The 15,967-nt window shown below is 42.5% G+C and overlaps 1 protein-coding gene across 15 annotated transcripts in view; it reads left to right on the top strand.

The window, feature by feature from the left end:
* Window positions 1-15,967, top strand: part of KMT2C (lysine methyltransferase 2C) — a 284,617-nt gene that overhangs the window by 98,116 nt on the left and 170,534 nt on the right. For 14 of the 15 annotated variants that reach the window (XM_049643093.1, XM_049643080.1, XM_049643087.1 and 11 more), the window contains one exon: window positions 12,276-12,417. In XM_049643093.1, coding sequence (XP_049499050.1) covers window positions 12,276-12,417 — 142 coding nt within the window. The remainder of the gene's footprint in view (window positions 1-12,275; window positions 12,418-15,967) is intronic. The other variant, XM_049643079.1, reaches the window with a different exon arrangement.

The following is a 15,967-nucleotide window of genomic DNA, read 5'->3' as shown; positions in this document are numbered from 1 at the left end:
AAAAAAATCTCTTAACATCTTTCATATTTGCAGCATCACTTTTTATGGTAGAACCATTCCTGAGAATTTTAATGCCTGGGCTTATTATCTTCAGCATAGTAAATACAGTTGGCTTAGAGGTTTTGTTTGATTATTTCAGTGTCTGGAGCCTCTGTTTTTCCATTGTTTCTGCTCACTCTTGTTCTTGCTGTCTTGTCTCCTCACACAGCTGATTACATGTGCTTGTATACCAGACAGTGTGTATTCGACAGATTATATATAGAAGAAAATTGTGGGTTGGTTTTTTGTTGTTGTTTTGCTTTGTTCTGTTGTTCTTTACACAGATAGTTTTTCTCTGATTTTTTCCCCCAGGTACTTTAATGGCACTAGTAATCTGGGACACCTCAGTTGGATTTCATGGGTGTATTTTCTGTTCCGAGCATGTGACTCAGCTTGTAGCAATCCTTGCAAGTATTGGTTTATTTCTGGTTCACTCTCAATCTTTAACATCCAGCCTTCTGGGGCTCCTGCCATCCTCGAACCCTCGTTCCCTGATGGTTGTAGACTTCTAGGACCATGCCCAAGTCTGTGGTAAGTCAGAAGTGCAGTCTCTCGGTTGCCTCTTTCTGAGGGCCGACTGGCCCGTGGGAAATGCAGCCCGGTGTGCGAGGCCCACCTTCCTCACTGCTTCTCTCCAGGAGCTTCATCTGGTAATTCCTCACTGCCTTGTGCATGTTTGTTGTTGTTGCTTTTAAGACTTGTTTGTTTTTAAGGTATTTCTGTCAACTTTCTTATTTGTCTTTAATGGTTGGCTTGTTTCAAATTACCTAGTCTCCTGTTAGAGGAAATAGATTCTCTGGGAGTTTTCTTTGAATCCTAATATGTGGCTTATGTAAATTTTTCTGGGCACTGAATAGAATGTATAGTCCCTTTTGTCCTCTTGCATCGTATATGAAACTTGATATCCATTTATTATATTTGGTCAGCTAAGATATTGTTATTAAAATAATAGAATTCAAACGACAAGAAAGGAGGAAATCTATGGGTCAACATACTGTCATGCTCAGAGGTGACACGGGTTTAAGGTGACCCTATTCAGGCTTATTCTAGTCATGAAGTGCTGGTTCATTGCATCTCTCTGCCTTTTTCTTTCCTTTCCATCCTTCTTTCTTTGGGCTTTTTGTTTTTTTCTTTTCTTTCTTTTTTTGATTTAGCTTCATTCTGTGGCTAGCCTCTCTGGATAGAAGATGGCTACATGCCGTCTTGAGTGCTGCGTTATTTCTCATCCATATCAAAGCAGAGGGAGCATGCACGTGTATCAGCTAAACAGAATTCTAGGACCGGTCTGGATCATATGTCTGTCTCTAACTACATAGGTTACACTTACAGGTCATGTTGTGGAAACCCTCCATCTGTTTCTTAACCTTTTATCTGCTTCTCCTGTGAAGGGCTGCAACTGACTGGTGGGCAGCTCATTCTTTTCTGCTGCTTTGATCTGCAGATTAAGTCCACAGGTTTGATCCTGCCTTTGTTTGGAGAATGTTCTCCTCCACAGAATCTCTGAATATTTTTTCCATTTCATTTTCTTTGTCAAGCAGTAGTAAGTATGCACATTGTGTTACTCATCTTCCTTCATCACTTCTTCTGTTTGTAGATTTTTCTGTAGTTGGTCCTCCACATGCTAACACAGTTTTCAGAGTTGTTGCTTTATGTACGCCCTCTTGTTTGCAGTTGTGCAGTTATTTTGTTTTCTTTAATTTCTTCACTTCAACTCATACTAACCACACTGAGAAGTGGTTAGCAGATTCAGCTCTGGAGTCAGACTGCCTGTGTTGGAATCCAGGCTCCTCTTCTAATTGTATTCCTTTTTTTTTTTTTTTTTTTTTTTTTAATTTTATTCTTAAGTAATCTCTACACCCAATCTGGGGTTCGAACTCACAACCCTGAGATCAAGAGTCACATGCTGTACCAACTAAGCCAGCTCCATGCCCTCCTCCCCACCCCCAATTGTATTCTTGAGCAAAGTTCCTTAATCTCTTATCTTGCTTTCTTATCTGTAAAATGGAAATGTTGATAGTAGCTGCTGTTGGGAGATATTCCTCCTTGGGTCTCTTGCACTTGACATATCTCGTTGTGTATGCCAAGAATGTAAGGCCTTGACTGTTCCTTATCCGGGCCATTTCTCAGGGTTTGTGCTTAAAGCACCTAGCCTTGAAGAATGAGTCATTGTCCTCCCTCGGGGACAGAGTGGGCATGTTTAATGCTTACTATAAAAGCAGTGGGTTCCCCACACTCTTTGTTCCTTCCTTGTAATGCAGTTCACTGTGAGCACAGGCATTCATTTGGGCCCATGGTGTGGCCTCCATAAGATGTAGGGGCCAAAAGGGAACTGACAGCGGTATCCTCCTGCTTGTGCTGTTTGCTGTGCATTGAGTAATAAAGTCCTTTGGTTTTTTTTTTTTTAAGTTTATTCATTTTTTAGAGAGACCATGGGAGGGGCAGAGAGAGGGAGGGTGGGAGAGAATCCCAAGCAGGCTCCACACTGTCAGTACAGAGCCTGATGGGGGGGGCTTGAACTCACAAACCATGAGATCATGACGAGCTGAAACCAGGAGTTGGAAGCTTAACCGACTGAGCCACCCAGGCACCCCAAAGTCCTTTGTCTTTGATCCAGGACTGTATCTTCTGCTAGCATCTATGAAACAGTAACAGACCAACTTAGTAGCTTGTGTAAAATCCCAGGCTTAAAAGCTATCTTCATATGATCATTGTAATGCTTCAGTAAGTTAACACATGTTAATCACTTACACCATCGCCTAGGATATGGTAAGCATTTATTGAACATTAACTGTCAAGATATTTTTTTAAGTATTCTTTTTATATTATCTGCATTGAATTTTTAGGCCAAATAAAGACTCAGAAGATTAAGATTGCTGTACACAACTATTATATGGTGAAGATGTATCTTTAACTTGTTGGCTTTTAGTTTCTTGTATTAATTGCAAACAATTAATAACCATTAAGAACATACTTTTAGGGGCCCCTGGGTGGCTCAGTCAGTTAAGCTTTCGATTCTTGGTTTTGGCTCAGGTCATGATCTCATGGCTGTGTGGGTTCAAGCCCTGCATTGGGCTCTACGCTGGCAGCCTGGAGCCTGCTTGGGATTCTCTCTCTCCTCCTCTCTCTGTTCCTCCCGTACTTGTGCTGTCTCAGTCTCTCTCAAAATAAGTAAATAAACTTAAAAAAAAAACACACACACTTTAAAAAAATCATATAGAAAACTAAATGACATACTTTTAACAACTAAATAAAATATCCAGAGGGCAGATAACTTTTAGCAATTACTGTTTTAATTAATGCCACTATGTTCTTTGGTTCTTGATAATTGTTGGACTCTTATTCTTAATCCTTTTGTGTTTGCATTTTAAAAAATTACATTAAAATGATAACAATAATGCATATTTGTGAAAACTTATAGAATTATGGATAAGTATAAAGAGACTAAGTTAGCTGTAAAAGTGTTAACTCCAAGAGAAAACCAGTATTTTACGTTTTTGTGTATTTATTTTTGGTTGCTTATGTTTGAAATCTTTACCTGGCTCTATGACGGTAGTGACTATCTTCATATTATTGATCAGTGTCAGTATTTTAAGTATTTTCGCGAATAAAGATGGGATGACTGTTATATAGTGCTGATTCTTCCGCTTTACAACACATTTTGGATGTAGGGGATACACTAGGTTCAGTGAGATACAAACACAACGGAAAATACAACTGTCAGAATGCAGGCTTATTTTGACCACTGCTGTTCAAAAGACGGAAAGGGTGTGATTACACATTTTCTTAGCGATGTTTTGTTCTGTAATCTTAGTATAAGGGAAGCATGAATGGTATCACCATTTTGTGGAGGTAAAGGAGGTTAGGAGAGAGAAATAATTTTTTTCTCTATTTAATGTTTGACTAAAGCATAAAAGAAGGCATATTATTTGGGTAACAGGTAGAAAATGGATGCTGGTGTTTGCTGACGTAATTAGTAAATACTAGTCCATGTAAAATACTGTGTGTATTTTTCTCTGTGTTTTTTGTGATTCTTTATGTATATGTAGACAATGAGATTTGTCTGTTTCCTTGATATTGCATCATATATAATTAATCAAACAGTTATTGGACATCATCCAGATTTTGCTCTGAATGGTTTGTAAAACAGATACGATGCCTGTTTTTGTAGAGCACATGGTCTAGTGGAGTGCCATTGACCCCAGGCTCTTTTCCAAATATAGTTTTTAAATAAATAAAGTAAAATATTTAAGGTTGCATAGATAAATGATTAGATTGAAATTTTATGAAAAGTGTAAAAGCCAAATTTGTAACTGTATAACGTGTTTTTAAAAGATTTACACTTAAATTGTAACTTCTATTTAATAATTACTGTAATTTTCAAGTAATGATGAGGGTAAATGATATATCTGCAAACACTGAATGTGGTAAGAAGTAACCTGCTTTCTGTTGGCGACAGGGCCACAGGTACCGCTGTATCACTCTGCTTGAGCATATATTCATAATGAAACGAGTTTTTAGAATTCTAAATTTCAATGATTAGTAAAATAAAGATGAATTTTCCCTCCCAACATCCTAGAAGCCTAGATTAAATACAGTTTAAAAATTCATTCAAAGAGGGTGCTTTGAAAGAATGTGCTATGTATTGTTAAGGGAGGCCATAAGTAGACTCTGGAACTTTAATTTTTTTTTTTTTTTTTTAAAGACTCTGGAATATTTTTGACATCTTATAGTCTGTTATGCGGTTATGGTGGTGAGTTTACTGAATATAGTTTTAGGGTATATACAAAGAATTATTTAACCTTTGAAGGAAATAATTTCCTAATTGTCCAAAATAAAAACGTATTATTTCTATGACTTGGTTGTGAGGTAAATGCTATCTTGATAATTTTATTCAGCAGTGCTTGAAAAACAAAGAGAAAAACCGTATTTTCAGGTTTCGTTTCATATTCTTCATATTCCATGAAGGGATCTTCAGATGATTCCTTCCGTAACATGGTGCTAGTAAAATATTAACCTTTCTCCTTAAATTAATCTATCCAGGAAACTCCGTACTCGGGGAGAGACTGTGCTGGGCAGTGGGTGTAGCAAGATGCCCTTGCCCCGTGGAGTCCCCACAAGCCTCATTTTACACCCCAGTTCTGCTCCCCATTAGATGTGTTGTCTCAGGCTAGTTTCACTGTCCGACTTTAGTTTCCTTATCTTTTAAATGAGGATAATACATCAGCTATTACTATTCTTTTTTAGAAGAGAAGAATTAAGCGAGAGAACTATTATTTGTCCTTTCAATTTTATTTATTTTTATTTTTTATTTTTAAATTTTTATATATTTTGAGAGAGAGAGATGGATAGAATCCCACACAGGCTTTGTGCTGCCCGATGCGGGGCTCAAACCAATGAACCATGAGATCGTGACCTGAGCCGAAATCTAGTCACTCAACTGACTGAGCCACCCGGGCGCCCCTGTCCTTTCAGTTTTTGCTGGGCTTTGAATGCCTTTTTGAAGCCTTCTAAGCTGTACTCCCCCCTTTTCCCTTGATTCTCGTTACACCTGTACATCCGTCCTGACAAGTATGCCGTCCTATTGTTATCTTCCACTAGCTACGACTAGATCCATCGAGGATGGGAACCCTGCCTCTATTTTTATACAGGCTGCCATTTGAGTAGAAGGTGTGGCACACAATAGTTACTCCAAATTTTGTTCGGTACAAATCATTACAAAGTCATGATTTATTGGGGCACCTGGGTGGGTCGGTCGCTTGAGCGCCTCACTCTTGGTTTGGTCTCAGGTCATGATCCCAGGGTTGTGGGCTCAAGCCCAATGTCAAGCTCTGCTCTGAGCATAGAGACTGCTTGAGATTCTGCCTCTCTCTGTCCGCCCCTCTCTCCCACACTATTTTTCTCTCACTCTCTCTAAAATAAATTTAAAAAAAGTTAAAATAATGATTTGTTACCTCCTAGCACAGAACCAGGAGCTGATAATATTCTCTTAATCCTTATCGCTTCCCACAGTATAATTTAATAATGTGTGATCTGACATCAAGAAGAGTTTGATATCTTAGTGGGTAATACCCAACTAGATGGGAAAGTAAATAGATAGAATGTAGTGTGTGAATGTAGATTATCAGAATAGCAACCACATACCTACATTTGCCATATACTTAAGGCGTTGGGCTGAATGTTTTACGCGTATTGTCTTTTCTAATCCTAAAGACAATTTTATACCAGGTGGTGTTAACTATCTTTTAAATGATTAACAAACTGAAATTGAGCTGAGCTGACTTGCCAAGGTCACATTGCTTGGAAATGCAGATTCTGGACCATTTGACTCCAAGCCTTTGATTTTAACTAATAACAGCAGACTAAAACAGCCTTTGCTGTTCATTCACAAAAGCAACCATTTGGGGTTAAGTAAGAGTCATGGGAGGAATGGCATTGTGTAAGGGCAGGAGTTAGGTCTAATTTGCCATTGTAACCCCATAGATTTACACAGCTCTTAGGCAATGCCGTTGAATGAGACGCACAGGCTGTACATGTTCTCTTAGGAACTTCCTCACACGTGATTAGGTTCTTCAGTGTAGTTACCTCTGCACATGTGCCACCTAGTGGTTCAATAGGAAACACAGGTAAGGACCACGGATAAAATCCCCTCTCTGTCATCCCCGTGGTCACGGTGGACTTTTGTGGCTTTAAAGCATTTTCTGACCAAGCAGCGTTGCCTTTATTTTAGATCAAGTTCAAAATAAGGAGAAAGATACATGGAATATTTTATATCAAAGAAAAATAGAACACTGGAAGTTTTAAAATGTAAAAAGCACTGCCATTTCATGGTTTTGGGCTGTTAGCCGTTTGAACGAAAAGAATGCTCTGAAATGCAAAAACCGCAAGCTGGCAGAGTAGCCGAGCCTGGGCCGTTTTATGGTTTAGACACAGGCACAGGGTGGTGTTGTAGAGTGCGTTTTTAGTAGTGAACTGTGGATAACCAAGTACTGGCATCAGAACTATCCCGTCAGTTGTCACTGAGTTTATAGTCATTTCACCAGACCATCTCTGGTTAGATATTTAGATGACATCGTTTTCTTTTTCTTTTCTTTAAACAAAATTTTAAAAACATTTTTATTTATTTCCGAGAAACAGAGTGTGACCTGGGGAGGGGCAGAGAGAGAGAGACAGACAGATAGACAGAGGCCAAGACCGAATCTGAAGCAGGCTCCAGCCTCGGAGCCGTCAGCACAGAGCCCGACGCGGGGCTCCAACTCACAGACTGCGGGATCATGACCTAAGCCGAAGTCGGACGCTTAACCGACTGAGCCACCCAGGTGCCCCTGGATGACATCATTTTCAACCAGAGCAATCTGTTTCACATTCTGCTGTGAAACTCTGGCAATTTTTTTTTTTTATTTTTTATTTTATCTATCTATCTATCTATCTCACATCCAAGTCAGCATAGAGTGCAATAATGATTTCAGGAGTAGATTCCAGTAATTCATCCCCTACGTATAACACCCAGTGCTCATTCCAACAAGTGTCTTCCTCAGTGCCCCTTGCCTGTTTAGCCACCCCCCACCCATAACCCCTCTAGCAACTCTGTTTGTTTTCTATATTTAAGAGTCTCTTATGTTTTTGTCCCCCTCCCTGTTTTTATATTATTTTTGCTTCCCTTCCCCTATGTTCATCTGTTTTGTATCTTAAATTCCACATAGGAGTGAAGTCATATGATATTTGTCTTTCTCTAATTTCACTTAGCATAATCCCCTTCAGTTCCATTCGCATAGTTGCAAATGGCAAGATTTCATTCTTTTTGATGGAAACTTTGGCAACTTGTCGAAGACTCAGGCCAGGAGAAGAGAGAGACATAAACATTAGTTTCATTGTCCTGCCTTGACTTTGACAGATAGTAAGATCTAATTTATCCTGCTAAATGAAGAGTTTTATGTGTCATTTCACATATTTAGGGATATTTTTTTCAGTTTCTATTTTGTGGCTGGGTCTGGCCCCCCAGATAGTGGTCATGAGATTCCTCTTTATTTCTCCTTATTTCTTTGAAGACAAATGACCAGAACAACAAAGTCCAAACCAAAAATCCATCAATCCCTACTGTGCCTTCAGCAGATCCAGGGTAGGATCCTGGGCCGACTCAGTGGCAGTAAGAGCTGGAAGCAGAAGGAGAATAGCAGGAACTCATGAAGCCTGCCTTACTGTTACCTTCTTTGTGGGTCAAGCCCGTTCCAGATCCCACTTAAAACAAACAAACCAAGCCAAACAAGAAGCACAAACTCCCTGTAGTCTGAGTCTGTTTTTTCCCCTCTGAAATGCAGGGAGCCTGGTTTCTAAGGACTGAGTACCTGAAAACCTGCGAACCTACCGTTGACATTTCGTGTTTAACCCTGCCACCTCCTTCTGGTCTAATTTGAGAACGAGAGGGAGATAGGGAGACAGACACACGTGGAGAGACAGTCTGCCTACTGGTTTCCTCTTAGTTATGAGCAAAAAGAGCTGCTAAACATGTTAAAAGCGTTGTGCATTTTCTTTGTGAAGGAGATGAAAATAAGGAAATAGTTGGGATCGTGCTACAGTTTGGAGAAAAATTTCGACGAGAGGCTGTAAGTGGTAGGTAGCAGCACACACCGGAGAGCAGACAGGCTGCACCCTGTAGGATGGAGTTCAGTTTGGGGGTGGAGGCTCAACAGAGTGGGCCCTGAGGAGAAAAATGCTGCCGGGAGATGTAATGGCGCATGACCCTGGCCCGTGTGGCTCATGATTCGTGACCTTTTGAGGTACTCTTATTCTCCTTATCTTGACTCTTACCCTTGCCTAGGAAGGGGGATGGTACAAAAAGAGCATGTCCACATGTGCTCAGGGCATCTCTGGGTGGAAAGGAAATGCTTCCTCAAAGGCATTTTAAATATGGTCATTTTATAGTGCTTTGAATATAATAGAGGGAATCCATGTGTCTGGTAGAATCATATTACTTCCTCTTTTCGGTCATAAAAGCACCAGAGGACAGGCAACACAAAATAACTTTTGGATCTTTCCAGATGCTTCCCCCAGGGCTTTAGGCTCTGGAGGCACCGATCTGCTTTCCAACGTATTGCAGATCACAGATCTACCAAATACGGCATAAAAGGGGTCGGGTGATTTCCAATCTCCGGTATCACTTCTCATTGCCTGATCACCAACCCACATTTGAAGTGTTTGCTTTGGCAGTTCCCCACTCCTTCTACTGGCTTCTGTGTTAATTGGGGCTTGGGTTAAAATGCTATAACAGAGGCCTCAAACATGTGCTCAGGGCATCTCAGTGGTGTAAATAAAACACATTAATTTTTCTTTCATGTAGAATTTCTGAAAGTGAGAGGTTCAGGCTGATGGGTCATCTTTGCTCCCTGTGGTTGTTTCTGGACCCACGTTCCTTTCATCTTGTTTCTCTGCCCTTCACGAGAATGTTGTTCTCATCTGCAACATTGCATCTGGGTTGCTGATGTGTCTGTGTTCCGGTCCACAGGAAAGAGGGAGCATCATTTAGTCCAGGGCAAATCCCTTCCTGTTAGGGGACATAGAGGATGCACGGGGACTTTTGGTCATCCTCTGCTGGTGAGAACTTGACGTGATTAGCTACCAAGAAGGTTGAGAAATAAAGTCAGTAGCTAAGAAGTTAGTGCCGTACTGCAATTTGCATGTAAAAGAGAGTATGGATTTTATCCTCTGTCCATGCCTGGTGCACCGGTGAAGTTCTTTACATTACATATTCTGGATTTGAATACCTATCGGTGTATACAAATCACATGTATTTTCTTTTAATCTCTGATGTCCTTTTTCATTTTGTTCATGGTGTCTTTTGTCATAAAGAAATTTAATATGCTAGTAAAGCTTGCAAATCTTTTTATCATCCTTTGCTGTAAATATATTTTATATTTGTAGATTTGATTCTAGACACTCTGTGTCAGTTTTGTGGCTGGGGGTAGATCAGATAGGCAGTCTGATTGATAGGCCCACAAGCACTTGGTTTATGGCTAACTTTTCTATTATTTCGGGTTTATGAAAGAATGCTATTTTATTTTTATTTTTACTTATTTTAAAGATTTTATTTTTAAGTAATTTAATTGAGCCCAGTGTAGGACTCGAACTCACAACCCTGAGATCAAGAGTTGCACGCTCCACCGACTGAGCCGGCCAGACCCTCCAGAACAATGCTGTTTTAAATAGGAGAACCCAGACTGCCTGGTCGCTGCTTTATTTCATCATTCATTTTATGATTTGACAAGGCTTACGATCATTTGTAGTTTTTGTAACTGAACAATTAATAGTTCTCAAAATTAATTGTCAAAATACTTACCTCAAATTCGTTATGAATTTAGAAGATTTTGATAGTCACAGAGGAAAGTCAGACTGAAGAGATACGAGATCAGGTGTGGTGTGGAATTTAGTGTCGAGGCTGCTAGAAATGTCTAGAGTGCAGTTAAAGTAAGGTCTGCAACTCAGGGGAGGGGCCAGGGCCACAGATGGCGGTTGAAGACCATGAAGTCCGGAGGAGACTGTGAAAAGCTGGGTAACAGTGAAGTTCTTCCAGAAGAGAGAGCACATAAAAGACATCCCGGGGGCTGTTTCCACATTTAGAGGTCTGAAAGAAAACAGCTGAAGAGACAGATACTAGGTCATTTAATTTTCCTTCGCCACCTCGTGAGATACGTGGTAGTGTTGTCGGTCTGCAGACTTCGGGAGGGGGCTCCGTGAATTGTACAGATGGGGGCTGGCAGAGCTGGTACTCGAGAGCCAGTCTTTATGCCTCTGAAGCCTGGAGTAATCCGTTACACCTCCCGCTGAGAAAAGGGGGAGGAACATTTCCCTGGGGAGGAGGCTGTCCTTAGTGCCAGATGAGTTTCTACAGCGTTTGAAGGTTGGCGGGTAGCCCCTGGACCGTCAGTTCTGTTGCTGGCGGCGGCGGTGGAGAGAACAGCGCTGCGGTGGGAGGCTGTCCGTTAGAGAAGGTGCAGTCCCTCCAAAGTCCCATTTCATGAATTTTACTGGGAAGACAAGGCAAAGACAGAGAAGAGAAGCTTGAAGGACTGTGAGTGCGTTTTGTTTGTTTCTTGTGTTTGGAGTCGTGGTGGGGAAAGGTCTCCGTGAATTTCGAGCTAGAAAAGAAGGACCGACTGGAGCGTGGAGTTGCGTCTGGAGCGCCGGTGGAAGGGCAGTACCTGTGAACGTCCAGTGATGCGGTCTAAGAGAGGGGGTGGGTCACTTTTATTCAGACAGAAGCGTGAGGCCGTGGTGTTTGTTCGGTTGCCTCCTGATATGATAGAGTACGTGTCAGGTGTCTGGGGTTGGAGTCTTGAGGATAAATGAAAGAGGCAGTGGAGTCCAGATGTGCTCTGAATTTCGATTATTTACTTTAATTTTTTTTTAACATTTTCATTTATTTTTTGAGGGAGAGAGGGAGAGAGAGAAAGAGTGCAAGTGGAGGAAGGGCAGAGAAGGGAGACACAGAATCCGAAGCAGGTTCCAGGCTCTGAGCTGTCCGCACAGAGCCTGATGCGGGGCTCGCACCCACGAACCGTGAGATCACGACTTGAGCCGAAGTTGGAAGTTGGATGCTTAACCAACTGAGCCACCCAGGCACTGTTTAAGCATTTACTTTTAGAATCTCTGATAATTAAGACTGTAATGATTTTTTTAAATTAATGATTTTATTTGTAAAGAACCATTTTGTAAAATTTATTCTGAGAGAGAGAGACAGCACGCGCACACTTGCGTGCAAACGAGGGAGGGGCAGAGAGAGGGAAAGAGAGAATCCTCAGCAGACCCCATACTGTCAGCACAGAGCCCTACATGGGGCTTGATCTTGTGAGATCATGACCTGAGCTGAAATCAAGAGTCACATGCTTAACCGACTGAGCCACCAGGCACCCCCAACCTTTTAAGTGAGTTACACTGAAATGCATTTGTTCTATAGATGAACCACTGTAATCCTAAAAATAAGGTTAACAGTTTTTACTAGATGACACTTGGCTGAGTCAGTTGGCACAAAGAACAGTGTGCCATGTTTTACGTTGTTTTGATGATCATTTTGCAGTAGAGCGTAAATCTAAGCCATGCCATCGATTACATACAGAAACTTTCCCTGTGTTAATGAAGTATTGCCGTCGCTCTTTCACTCTTCTTTTGCGGTGTACGCTTTATAGATGAATTCGTCAAAGATTGTTTCAGTGCGCGAGTGACTTTTTATATTCTCTTGTTTACAGCAGAAATCAAAGAACAGTCTGCAGAAGAGGATGCTGAAGCGGAAGTGGACATCAGCAAACGGCCAGTCCCAGTCCTCGAGCGCTCGGTGTCTGAGGACTCTGCGAGCTCCCTGGTCTCTGTTGGTGTAGAAGTCAAAATCAGGTCAGAGAAGGAAAGCAGCTGGCGTGGGCATTAGTGACAGGCGGGGAGTTGGCTAGAGAGAGAATTCAGAGTACAAGCTTGGTATGTAAATACGGATGGAATTTTTTTTTTTAGTACTTTTAGGTTTGTGACTGATGTCTCTGTGTGTGATTGGGGTAAAGCACATCTGTGGGCTTAGGTGATCGTACAACAGAGCAGTAGACGGTCACGTGGCCCTCGTCTCCTCCGAGCAGGACACAGTATCCCCAGCTCGCTCTTCCTAGCTGAAGAAATAACGCCGAGCTTCTAGCGTAACGATTGATCTTTTTGATAGTTACCTGTAAACGTAAGTTTTATACTCTCGTTCCTTCTCCTCATTCTTTCAAACCTGTCTGTGTACAATTCAGCTTTGATTCTTGGAGTTTCTTAGGCCTCATTTGAAAGACGTGAATAAAAGCATGAAAGCATTTACCAGTTGACCACTGCCATCTTCTTGAGATGTTTTCACTCTTGCTTTGGGCACCCATGCCTCCTCACGTTTCGCTGGCTTCTGCGGACACTCCGCACCTCTATAGTTGGGGCCCTCGGCCTGTGAACTGCCATCTGTACTCATTGGCTGGGAATGGTCATTGCCAGTGCGATCGCCAAGTCCTGTCTGCGTGCCAGCGAACCCTTCTGTTTCCACGCTTATATTTCCAGGGCTCCCCTTTCTCTGAGGCGCAGACTTTCCTCTCCGTCGTTTGCTTGGCATCTCCACTTGGAGGTAGAGTAGACACCTCACCCATACGTGGCTTGTTCCGCATTTTGGGGGAGGCTTGACATTTTTCACAATAAAAGTGTAGGCTGAAAAACAAAGCAAACGGTCCCCATGACACTCGGCACGTTAATCCTGCTTTGTTTTTTCTTAGTAGCACTTGTTAGTTCTCAGCGGTTCATTTGATTGTGTGATCATCATATGAGCTCTCTGAAGGCACTACTTTTTCTGTTGGATTGATAATTTTTATTTTGTTTTTAATTTTTTTTTTTTTTTACATTTTTATTTATTTTTGAGAGACAGACAGGGCACACGTGGGGGAGGGGCAGAGAGAGGGAGACACAGGATCCGAAGCAGGCCCCAGGCTCCGAGCTGTCAGCACAGAGCCCGACGCGGGGCTCGAACCCACAAACTGTGAGACCGTGACCTGAGCCGACGTCGGACGCTTAACCGACTGAGCCACCCAGGCGCCCCTATATTTTGTTTTTAAGATTGTTTTCCTTAAGATTCAGGCCTCGTGTCTCTTTGCTGTACTGAATATATTTTTGAAAGAATTCAAAGGAAGCATTCCAGTTGGTTTCTTAGTCTTAATAGTATAAATGCTTTGTCATATTTTTATACCTCTTTGCATCTCTCATCTAGCATTCTCTTGCTTCAGTTATTTTAACAATTTTTTTTAACATTTATTTATTTTTGAGAGAGACAAAAATAAAGCGGGGGAGGGGCAGAGAGAGAGAGGGAGACACAGAAGCAGGCTCCAGGCTCTAAGCTGTCACCATAGAGCCTGATGTGGGGCTCAAAAGCACGAACCATGAGATCGTGACTTGAGCCCACAGTCTGACACTTAACTGACTGAGTCACCCAGGTGCCCCTAGTTCCTATTCGTGTTTCCTTTGTCTTGGGCCCCCAACTTTCCCCCCCAATTTTAAAAATTGAGGTTTAATTTATATACAGTGAAATTCACCCATTTAGTGGGTTTCGACGGTTGTGCACAGGGGCATGACCACTACCACAACAAAATCCAGAACAGTCCATCTCGCTGAAAAGTCCCTGATTCCTGTTTGGCTGTGGCAGCCGCTTACCTGCTTTAGGTCCTTGTAGTTTTGTGCCTTTGCAATAACATAGAAATGGACTTGTAGGGTATGTATTCTTTTGATTCTGGCCTTTTTAACTTTTTTTCCTGGCCTTTTGACTCACCTGTGCCGTTGTATATATCACCTGTACATTTATATATGTAGCTGTTTCCTTTTTATCGCTGAGCAGGATTCTGTCTTCCGGAGGCACCCACCACAGTACGTCCACTTCCTGTTAGGGAGTATTTGGGTCCAGATTTGGCAATTGTGAATACAGTTGGCATAAATATTCACTCTTAGGTTTTGGTGTGAACGTAGGATTTTCATTTCACGTCTGTAAATACGTGGGAGAGGAGAAAGGTAAGTTTGTTTAAAGAGAATTTCACAGTGCGTTCCAGTGTGTGGCTCTACTGTTTTGTATCCTCACGAGTGAGGAGTGAGAGTTGCGGTGAGAGCATGGATTGGCAGGACTCTTCTGTTCCGATTGCACTTTACTCTTTGGCAGACCCCACGCGCTCCGGTCTCCGGGTTGTGTGTTCTCGGGGATCCCGCCATCGGGCCGGGCCGGGGAGGCCCGTTGTGGTCCTCGTCCGGAACACAGCCCCGCTCCTCCTCCGGGGCCAGGCCTCCTTTCCCCGCCTTCTCTTCCTCCATGACCAGCTGGTCTTCCCTGCAGGTGCCTTCTTGCCGTCCCGCCCTCACCAGCCCACCAGGGAAAATGAGCGAGAAAGATCTGGGTGGGTCTTTGTGCCTTCCCCATATTGCTGCTGTTCTGCTTCCCGGGCTTCGGGCTGTGACTGGCACATTCTCCGGACTCGTCGCCGCGGCCCCAAGCATTGTGCGCGAGCGCCCAGAGAGGGGGGCAGAGAGACGCTTTGAGTGGGTTGCAGCTTACCTGTGTCTCTGGGTCACAGGTGTCCTGTGTTCTCACAGCGTCTCACACTTGGACATCAGCAGTCTGTTAAAAGGTTTCAGCTGAGTTCTTCTTAGGCTGCTTGTCTGACACGAAATGGCCTCTTCTCCAGATTAAGCGAATGCTTGTGTCCCACCTCTCTTCGGAAGTGCCTTTCATTCAGTTGGAGGTGAATTGGTTGCCCGGTGACTTCTGTGATCTGATGTGTTTACGAAGAGTGAATTTTTAGACTGCCTGGTGAGATGATTCTCTGACTGTGGGAGCAGTGCTTTTTGCAGCTTTCTACACCCAAAGCAGAAGCCAGAAATTTCCTTTTTCACACCTTTAGAGTTAATGAATTACTCTGAGAGGTTTAGATGACTGCCTTACTTCTTCCATCTCTTGGCACCTAATTCTTTAGTGATCTGGGTACTTCTTTAAAGTTGGTTTATTTTTTTTTTTTGTTTTTTGTTTTTTTAATGTTTATTTTTGAGAGAGAGAGAGAGACAGAGTGCAAGTGGGGGAGGTGCAGAGAGAGAGGGGGAGACAGAATCCGAAAAGCAGGCTCCAGGCTCTGAGCTGCCAGCACAGAGCCCGACAGAGGGCTTGAACTCAAGAACTGTGAGCTCGTGACCTGAGCCAAAGTCGGATGCTTAACCAACTGAGCCACCCAAGTCCCCCCATAATGTTTTTTTAAAGCTAAGAAATACTAATTTTTTTATTCTTTTTTCTTTTTTTTTTAAGTTTATTTATTTTGAGAGAGAGAGAGAGAGAGAGAGAGAGAGACAGGCAGTGCAAGTGGGGGAGGGGCAGATGAAATGGGGAACCTGGGGGGGGGGGGGGGGGGGGGGG

The sequence above is a fragment of the Panthera uncia genome, chromosome A2 (genome assembly GCF_023721935.1).
Source record: "Panthera uncia isolate 11264 chromosome A2, Puncia_PCG_1.0, whole genome shotgun sequence".
NCBI lineage: Eukaryota > Metazoa > Chordata > Mammalia > Carnivora > Felidae > Panthera > Panthera uncia.
This window is presented reverse-complemented; position numbering and strand designations above follow the sequence as displayed.